General features: G+C 42.4%; 1 protein-coding gene across 2 annotated transcripts; it reads left to right on the forward strand.

Moving 5' to 3' along the window:
- The first annotated feature begins 5,456 nt into the window (after nucleotides 1-5,456).
- LOC133903378 (F-box/LRR-repeat protein At3g48880-like) lies at nucleotides 5,457-8,848 on the forward strand. Of its 2 annotated transcripts, none has more exons than XM_062344733.1 (3): nucleotides 5,457-5,796; nucleotides 7,213-7,579; nucleotides 8,047-8,848. In XM_062344733.1, exons 2-3 carry the CDS (start codon nucleotides 7,224-7,226, stop codon nucleotides 8,654-8,656), a joined length of 966 nt encoding a protein of 321 aa, XP_062200717.1. In that variant the 5' UTR covers nucleotides 5,457-5,796; nucleotides 7,213-7,223; the 3' UTR covers nucleotides 8,657-8,848. The 2 variants fall into 2 exon arrangements, with proteins under 2 accessions (XP_062200717.1, XP_062200716.1); XM_062344732.1 differs by lacking the exon at nucleotides 5,457-5,796 and adding an exon at nucleotides 5,807-6,038.
- Nucleotides 8,849-10,531: the final 1,683 nt, after the last annotated feature.

Here is a 10,531-nt window from a genome sequence, read left to right on the forward strand (position 1 = left end):
ATTCCGGGAGAGAGTGCTCGAGGCCGTGAACAGTGGCCCCCGAGCACCTAAGTTCCCGGAGGATCCAAGTAGTCAAGTTCTGGGAGAGGGTGCTCAGAGCCATGAATAGTGGTCCCCGAGCACCCGAGTTCCCCGAGGACCAAGAGAGGGCATATCCGAGAGAGAGTGCTCGGGGCTATGAATAGTAGTCCCCGAGCACTCACAGTTCCCCGAGGGCCTGAGAAGTCCTTCGCCGGTGGTCCCCACAGGGGCTCAACGGTGAGGTGTCAACTGGTGAGAGGCCCGATGCTGCATTTAAGAGGGCGCGTGTCCTGTCACTTCCAACCACTCCTCCCACGCTTGCTGTCAGTCCTTGCCACGGTCTGGCAGGGAGGCGTGGGGACATTTAATGCGCGGGCCCCATCGCACGTCACCCGGCACGCCTCGGGATAACGTCGCAGAGCTCGAGGCGCGATGCCTGCCGCTCTGCTGTGTCAGACTCGCTCTGATCGGGCGGGCACACGGGGCTGCTCGATGGCTGCCCGGCGGGCCCTCCCCGATGCATCCGCTGAAAAGCGGAATGGTGACGATGAAGACCGGACTGGGGCGCGTTTTCAACTCTCCCCATCATCTCAAGCTGCAGGCCATGATGGTTGTTTTCCATTTATGGCGCCTTGGAACTTGCGCCAATCCTTTCTGGGCACGCCACCGGCCCTGCCGGGTATAAAAGAGGGGCGGGCTCCCCGGAAAGACAGGGAGAAGAGTCTGAAGAGCACACAGAGACTTGAACTCGGACGAACACCGGTCGACGATGACGGAAGAAGCACGAAGCTCTAGACTTAAACAAACATTCTTGCAACACACAGATCCTCAGAGAGACATTCTCAGAGCATTTATAGCATACACACAGGAGTATGGTATTACGCTCAGTGCGGCTCGAACCTGTCTAAAAATTCCCTAAGCATTTACTTCCTCTTGCATCCGATCATCCACTCCACCTGCATCTCATTTACTCCCATTTATTTCACGTACGAGGCGGACTCAGAATCATCCCCAGACCGAATCTCAAAGGGGGTCCCTCCGGATCCCCGCTTGAGGAGTTCACCCTCCGACACATCGGTTGTGCCCCTTGCAAAGGAGGGCTCATCTGACCCATGTCTTCATTCATCAAAAGGGTGCCTAGAGAAGAAAAATACGTGAGTAGGTGACATTAAATGCAATTAAATTGGTTAGGTGAGTACTTACTCCACGGCCATCCCTTCCTGGTCACGGGAATTCCATTTGCGATCGAGGGACTGGTTGTGCAAGCCCCGCCTGATCGCACAGGAGGGCTATAGTTTTGAAAAATATCAACCGCCAGCTAACACATATCAGTCTAGGCTTCGCCTGACAGTGAACTCCCTTATTCTTTACATCGACAGTGTGTCTATGGGTTATATTGGTGTTTCTTGTTAAAAAAAAGTGTCTGATATTCTGATGAGGATCGAGCCGCAGGTATTGTCACGTCTGATCTGATTTGTTGGTTAAGGGTGCACGCTTTGATCATCTTTAGTGTTTAGAGGATGATTGGTTGCTTGCGTAGAAGGATTCTGACATGACAGATGTGTATAATATCATGAAGAAGCGTATTTGGTTAACTGCATGTATTGTTTTAGCCTGACTCGATAGATGCAAATGTATGTCTGCAAAATCTGGCCTGACGGATGCAGACATGCAGACGTGCTCACTTGTCGGTATCACAAAATCACATATATGCAAGCAATCAATCATAAATCTCAACTCTTGCATCCACTCATATGACCTTAAATTCAGTTAACCAAATAGAAACTCAACTTAGTGTGTTTAGACAGATACAACTAAACCAAAACTTTTTTTAACAAATATAACTCTACTCACACTCAACCTGCATATACGTACATAAAAACAAAACTCTATATGAACAACCAATTACCCCTTTAGTCAATAGTCATCCGGACTCTAGCTCAGCTTTCAGCGGTTTAGATCTCTAGGTGTGGTCAGTGAGAGCATTTTGAGTACCTACATATGGCTTCTTGCACATTCATTTGCAACCGTAAGTGCAAAACCGATTGAACACTCCTTTTGTCAGTCGTCATAGGATTGATGGGCGCCAAAGGTCTATCCCAAAAGTTAGGATCGGATGTTCTGAGTTGTGTTTTAGGTGACAGTGATTTCTTGTGATATGATTTCCGGTTGTAAATGAGAATCCAATCTTAAGACTTTTTTCGCATACAAGACGGCCGCGTTGAAAAACACTTGCCTACCGAACATAGCTACGGAACTGGAATAGCTGGTGGTGCGCCACGACGGCTTCATTTGCCATAGGATTTGACCTGTGCGCAATGAGCGGCGTGTTTTTACTACTCGAAAGTTAACTTTGAGTGATAGTTGAGTTAATTAGGTGTTAATCGACGAAGATATGTGTCAGACGAGGGGCGATGCATATAAACATACAAGTATTTTTCATTGTAAAATATCATCTCAATACACATCTGCCAACTTGACTGCCTGCTAATTAGGGGTCTAATTAGGGATGAAAACGGATCTGATACTATTTGGATAATTCGGACTTTTTCGGATTTAGATAATGTCTTGAATGTCATCTTGAATTCGGATACAAATTCAGAATAATGTTTTGCATTGGATACGGGTTAGAATAATAGACTGAATTTTAATTTGGATAAGAATTCAAATATGTTAGAGGATTTTATTGACGTGAGATCTCATCTGGTAGTATGGCTTATATCTCTATCTATTGTGCCTCAATCAACTGTATGTGGCTTTCTTCTTCTTCTTACCTAGGTGATTTTTTATAGTGATGTTATGTTAAATTCATATTTTTAAATATTTAAGTATTGTCAAACTTGTAACCTTAAGTATTGAATAATTTAAGAGGTTTTCTTGTTCCAAGAAATATCTGTGATTGTATTTGTATTCGAGACTATCTGTATTTGTATCCATATTCATTCTAAATCCAATAATTTTCACCTTGAACCATATATTTGATGCTAGTATCTCAATTTGCACCATGTTTAAGGAATCAACATTTGATCATGCTCATGTGATAGGCAGTTACATTTACCTTACTTCTACATATTTATCTGGGAGGGTGGACTGCTTTTTCCAGAACAAGCTCTCTTCCTCTCGATTTATTCTTTGTTGCGTGCTTACTCTTTGGTCTCAAGTTGCTAGCCATCTCTTCATATTGTGTATAATAATATTGAGTTTATGGTGTCACCGATCATTCAAAAAGTCAACATCCTACATATAATCTGATCCTCTGATTATCTGTTTGCTAGCATTGCGAAGATAGGTGTTGAGCCAATAGCGAGGTAGACATGATTGGAGTGGTCTGACGATGCAGATGGTAACTTAAGGAGATGTAGCATCTAGGCTTCTAGGTAAGTGGTAAGTGTTTCGGTGATTAATGACAACTGTTTTATTGTGACTATTGCGTTTGTTTTGAAGGGAATCAATTTTTTAGTTCACAATGATTGAATGGGTTTTCTTGGTCCCTCATGGAATTTCTATTGGTCGATCAAAAGAATATTTGTGTCAAGACTAAGGATCTTCTAGTTCTAAGTGTCATAAGGTGATGAATAACACTTAGAGTAGACATAGATCTCTTTTCGTCTTTTTGACCGTACTATAAAAGACGGGCTAAGTATTGTACCTTGACCTAGTTGAGTCTAGACATAGTTGAATGCACACTTACAAAAATCTAGTACTAGGGAGCTCACAGAAGCCCATATGTGAGAAGTTGAGAAGTAAGAACTCAAAGTCGATTGAATTGGACGAGTTTCAGAAAATTTATTCTCACCGTATTGTTCGGTGTGAGAAGATTTAAACTCACCGGACTATTTTCCCTCTCTGTGAAGGGTTCAAATGACCTCATCGGATTGTCCGGTGATTGGAGGAATTTTGCACTGGAGTATTTAACAGAAGAGTCATTTTTTAGAGAAAATCTAAGTTGAACTGACCGGATTGTCTAGTGATACTATGTGAAGGAACACCGGAGCATTTTACAACAGCTACTGATAGATGGCAGACAACACGTGAAGAAAAATAGTCTCACCGGATTGTCCGGTGATGACAGAGGCGTGTGCACCGGATCATCCGGTGTTCACAGAAAATGTGAGTGGTTGGGTAACGACTATATTTGGACCTCTAGCCTATATATAACCCCTCACTTAACTTCATACGTCTCTCTTGCAACCTAGAAGTATTCATACATAGTTGGTGTCACTTAGAAGCAAGGGAGAGCACTTGATGTGATTTGCAAGTTCTTAATTGAAGATTAAGGATTTCATTAGTGCTTCAAGAGTAGTAAGTGTGCATCTAGCTATTGTTTAGGCTTGATAGGGGTCAAGTGAACTAATTAGTTTGTTCCTAACCGGTCGTGGAGATTGGAGGTGTTCTTGGTGAGCTCTTGGAGGTCTTGTGGGAGCTCCGGGAAGCTCGTGTACTTGGTTTGATGCCCGTCAATCCGGAGATAGAGAAGTGGCAATCACTAGTGAGCACTTGAGTCTTGGTGACTCAAGGGAGAGCGACATCCTTGTGTGGATGCTTTAACGAGGATTAGTGGAGAGTGCCAACTCTTCGATACCTCGGGAAAACTCGGTGTCCCTTTTCCCTATTCTTGTTACATTCCGTAATTTGCTTCTAGCATTTTCTTCATGCAAGTTTCAATTCGCACTTTACTTATGTTCTATATGCTTGCATATTTGTTCTTATTATTCTAGCTTACTAGGTCATCTAGTTGCTTTTATTCATTCTAGGCTAAGATTGATCTTTGTTCTAGAATTCGGTAGTTGGTTTAAGTTTTTATTAGTGCCATATTCACCCCCTAGGGCCTTTAGATCCTTTCAGGAGAGACGATGGTAAGGTAGATATGGCTAGAGAGGAGCGGCCATGCAGACGACAACTTGAGGTGGCGACGTCAACGAGTAATATAAACAAATGACGAAGTCCGAGCAGTGACAATTAGACTCTGGAGGTCCGATATAGACAAACGGCTCTAGCAAATTGAGACCAAATAAGAAGTAGACAATTAAGAATGAACAAGTAAAAAAAGTTTCGGCTGAAAATAAGTAGTTGAATCCGTAGAGTTGAGTAGATAAAACTGCTCGTTACATGAGCACAATCAAAAGCTCAGTCTTTAAAGACGGTGCAAATTAAAATATTAGCGTAAAATATATGGTTTAAAGTGACACATATTGTTAAATATAATTTAAAATACACCAATTGCGCTAATATATGATCTAAAGTATAATTTACTCAAACAAAAATGGTAAAGACATTATCTGTCGCTAATGACAACGGAAGTCACAACGTGATTACAGTTCTACGCTATTAAAGCCTTAAACATCCATCAGATACCAGCATATCCAGCGTGGTCTCGTGGAAAAAACATTGACACGGACAGCCCGCGACCCAAACCCGACCCATTTTAACCGCCGGCCGGGAGCCCGGGACACGGCCCCTCCCTCCTCCCCTCTTCGTCGTCCCGGCCGAGAGGGGCGCAACCCCAATTCCCACCGCCTCCGCCTTTCGTCTCCGGCCGCCGGTGCCGCGGAAGGTGCACTCTCCTCGCAACTCGCCGCAACCGAGGACAACGCCGCGCGGTCCCTCCCTCCCTCTCTTTATCTCTGTGGGATCCTCCACCCGACGCGACGCGACTCGACGCTCCTCAGTCCACTGCTGCGTGCCGGCGCCAGCAGGCCGCAGCGCCGCTTCCCTCTCGGAAGTCTAGTGGGGATGGAGATCCGTCCGGACTAGGGTCGATTCCTTCACGTGCTGGTAAGTAATTGCTCCGAATACTTCTCGCTCGCTTGGATGGATTCCTGTGCTCTTACTTAGAGCAATCAAACCCAGATCCTTCGTTCTCTCCACTCAGTTCGCCATGGACTTTTGTGCTGCGTGGTACCTTACTAATCGAACCCAATGGTCCATGGGTTCGATTACTTTCTTCTTTTTCAGCTTGCAAGATCGGCATGAGTTGACGCCAAAACCATAGCACTTGTTGTTGTTACCTAATTGAGGTGCGGGTGCCGCTTATTTTGCCAAAAGTTTTAGGTGTTCAACTGAACTCTCCAGACCCAATTGAAATCCACTGTGAATTGGTATCCCCGAATTTTGTTCTTAGTGATTCCCCCCATCCCCGATTTTCCGTACTTGACCTTTATATGAGTGTTGTGATTCCCATTAGATTTTAAGTTGAGCGTGTTTCCTGTTTATTCCGTAGCCTATATCTGTCTTCAGTAGGGGCTCCTAATTTTTTTCGCGCATAATCTTAGAGTTTGTATCGTTGGATTTGTTACTTAAGCGGCGGGTCTTCTGTCGATTGATCTCTATGTAGATGGATGGATTGTAGGACTTCATGTGTTTGCTTATTTCTGTTATTAGGAAGGTGCGTTAATATTTTTTCAAGATCTTTAGTTTTGTTTCTGCAGAATGGGCGAGTGATTCACAACTTTTCTGCTGGGCAAATATATTTGCATGGATGTGGACTCATTTGGAGTTTGCTTTTAGATTCGTACTCACTGGACAATTTGGTGTGGGATTAGGGAATAGATAAAATGTTCATATCATATCAAATTCTACTATCTGCCACTTGTCTACTAACTATACATACCTTCCTCAGTGATTCATCTTCATATTGCGTTGGTGAGATTGCAAAGAAATATGGAATTACTGTACTCATTTGCTAGGCTTAACCTGCTCCCCGTATGTTTTCTTGTTAAGGTTATTGGGTTAGTGTCACCATTTTTTAAGTTCGTGCGTTTGGATCACTACGTAGCAAAAACGTAAACATTTTTTTAGCATGAAGATAGAGAAAAAATAATCAACAAAGGATGCTGATAATTTCAATCCATACATTCAGAGAGGATAGGTACAATGTTGAGCAATTTACTAATTATGTTTCTGCTACCTACCATGCTATTGTTGATCTCCGTGTTCCAGCTTACTGGTCACTGTGGTGATCTGAGAAGTAGAATTTGTGGGAATGGAACTTGTTTCATGTGATATTGGTTTTGTGAAGTTTACTCGCTTTTGTTTGTGCATATTGTAAGTTCATAACTGTTCCTATTTTGTGTGTTTATTAAGCCACTCTTGCAGTTGGGCACATGTATTTTCGCTTAACTACTTTATGCATGGCAGCAGCATGGGCAGATAGTTAGTCTTTTCGCTGATTGTCTTTTTGTTTCTTTGAAGGATTGTTAATAATGGGAGACAATAAATGGATGGGAAAAAGGTGGGAGGACATGGATACTGATGTCCTCGTGAAGATATTCAAGGAGTTAAATTTGGTTGAGCTGTCACCAGTATCTCAAGTTTGTCGTTTGTGGCGTTTGGCCTGTTCAGATCCACTTATTTGGGGCACTCTTGACTTTGGATTGTTAAAATCCAATTTTATTCAAACAAGAGCATCACCATATATTTGGGTTGATGATAGGTCTGACAAGAGACTTGGAAGAATACTGCGGGTGGCTATGGCAATTAGCTGTGGAAATGTCAATTGCATGATATTTCACTACAATTTGTACATGAAGGATGATCACCTACATTTCATCTCAGAAAGGTAACAAAACCCTGCATGCTGTATCAATGTTGTTGTTCTACATTCCTATATTGATGTGTCATATGTAGCTCAAATCCTACAAGTCGATTTTCAACTCAATAATTGAACTGTAACTTATGGCTTTCTATACAAATGTGTGCTTGTCACTAGTGGTTACATGAACTCTGTAGTTGAATCAAGCATAAACATTAATGTATTATCCAAAGTAAATATTCTATGTATCCAGTCTTTCATGCATTTTTGTGTTAACAAACTTGGATATTAGCTGCTATTTCATAGGCATTCCAACTAGTAGGGGTCTAGGGAATGCTGTTTGAGTACTCTTAAGATGAATATGCTCCCTCTTATGTTTTGGTATCATTATTCTTGTAGTTTATCTTGACAAAACTCTTGACGCTCAAGTTCTGTGGTATCTCATTTTGCATTGAAGAGGCTAATATTAAATAGCTGTGCCTGATGTCTAACAGGTCTCCTCACCTGAAGCGATTGGTTATGCCAGCATGGAACCGCATCACCAAACTGGGAATATGTCAAGCTATTCAAAGGTGGGGAGAGCTGGAGTCCTTGACAATGCCTACCATCGGCCATCCTCCATATATTATGGAAGAGATAGCCAGGAGCTGCAAGAATTTCGCAGAACTCAAGATCATGGGCTCATTTGATCACCAATTTGCTTCGGTGATTTTGCAGTACCTTCCAAAGCTGAAAGTGTTGAGCCTTCGTTGCTCGAAAGTGACCATGGATGCACTGGTCTCTTTACTGAACTCAATGGAATATCTTGAGGTTCTGAATATTTCCCACTGCCTGCTGTTGGGCGCTGCGATAAATGGGCGGAGGCAATTGGTTCATGAGCTGGATGACCAAACTCTCGAGAAAGCCTCACAGCTGCGTGAATTCCACTACTGCCAGAGCAGGTCGTGCATTGCATGCCAGCGGATGGTGGTGGATGAAGGCATAATGCGTTGGTATAGGTACGAGGATTGGTTTTGGCGTCGAGATGAGGTGAGGTCGCTTGATCTGCAAGATTACGGGAAGTTGTTTGATGCGGATTGCGAGAGGTTGACATCTGCCGATTAGATGCTACTCGGGAAATAAAACCCGTCTCATTGTAGAAACTTGTTGACCTGGCATTCGTATATCATAGCGAGCTGTAACCGTAGAGAAATAATATTGACAGCATTGTGCGTGCATGGCGTGTGTAGCTGATGTTGTAAATGCTTGAATAGTTCGTCCTGCTTGAAGGTGTTGCAATCATCTCTACTGTGATTACTCTTCGACTCAAATTTGAGTATTATTTCTTCTTAATAAAAAGATGCTTGCTTCCTCTTAGGTTAGTCTAGGTTTTCTTTTCTATTGTGATTAGAGAGGGTATTGCTCTGGACCATATCCAGATGCTTTCAAATGATGTTGCATTGGACATCAACTGATAGTATTGGTTTTATGCACGGTAAGTGCAGAGGCTAACCCTGCTTGGTAGTTGGAACTGAGGAATTAAGTGGCTCTGTCTCCTACAAAATATCTTGTGGAACTTCTGTGCTCAAAAGTTTGTCCTACCCTTTTGGGTGCCTGGATCGTTTTGTTTCGACCTAGATGCTAGATCTGCTTTTGCAAGTAAAATGTCTTGGTCCGTGTTCTATGTCTCTACTTATCGCCTGAGGTTACGTCACTGAAATTATTGATTGATGATTCAGATTCCTTTGCGATTATTCTAAAATAAGATAGCATCTCGCACTAAAAAGAAACAGAAATGAGATAGCATCACACTTTTTAGATCGGCCAATCATCATTTGCAACATCATCAGTGAATTATTGTTGTAGCAAAGTCGCCATCATTATCAATAAGCTAAATGGATTTGCACGTCACCAGCGGCACCATTAGCTAATAATATTTGCAGGAAGAAAAATGTGCTTGACAATTCTTTTTTGTAGCTAATAGTAGGAAAGGGGAAAGGTGAATTGTACCATGACATAGTCTCATTCCCAGCCATAGCTAAAGCTTCCATGGGCGATGTATTGCAAGTACTTAAACAGTTCTTTGGAGAAAAAAAATCTGAAGTACTTAAGATTTGATGCACTGCAAGGTCTTCTCTTCTCTCCTCTCTCTCTCTCTCCTATGGCGGTTCTCTCCCAAACTGAAACAAGGTAAGAGGCTACGGTTTTGTACTCATTGCCTTCTCCTGTGCGGACGCATCTTCACTGTCCACGACAGCAATCAAAGCTTCACGTGTATCGGGCCATGATGAACTCTTGGGCTACTGCCTTCTTCACGTGGAGGGACATTTGCCCCAAAACAGTTATCAATCAAATAGGTATCACCGTGGAGTGCGTGAGCTGTCATATGATCCCAAAACAGTAATCAATCAAATAGAAAAGATCTGATTGTTATGGTATAATATGATTAATCTCTTCGATATGATTTTATTCCTGAGCCGTTATCTTCGTAGCTGTTAGACCGTTTATGGGAGATGATCCGTTCTCCATGATCTTTCTCAGGCTACACAAACCATAGATTAGTGTTATGTGGCCAATCCATATACTAGCCACCACTTATAGTTTTTTTTCTAATTCTCTTTAGATTGGGTTTCTCTTGATCATAAGATCGATTTTTTTCGATATCTAGCGCAATATAAGCCATGTGATACACTCTTGTCTGCCCCAAATTGATTTGCATCGCCTTACCGATCCGTGGACACTCCTCGGCTTCAGGCTTTAGACCATCCCTAACTATTTTTCCTTCATTTTATTCCTTATCCGATTCCTTTCTCTGTTACTATTCTCTTTATTTATTTTTTTCATCTCTAACAGTTTCCATTCGAATGGATTCGTAAAAAAAATGAGAAAATCTCGTCCTGGATAAAATGATCCTGACAATCACTTCGTGAAAGGAACCATGAAGGTTACGAAAATTCCTTCGTAAAAAAATTCTGAATCGTGAAGGAAATCAATTAAACA

This window comes from Phragmites australis, chromosome 21 (assembly GCF_958298935.1).
Source record: "Phragmites australis chromosome 21, lpPhrAust1.1, whole genome shotgun sequence".
Lineage (NCBI taxonomy): Eukaryota > Viridiplantae > Streptophyta > Magnoliopsida > Poales > Poaceae > Phragmites > Phragmites australis.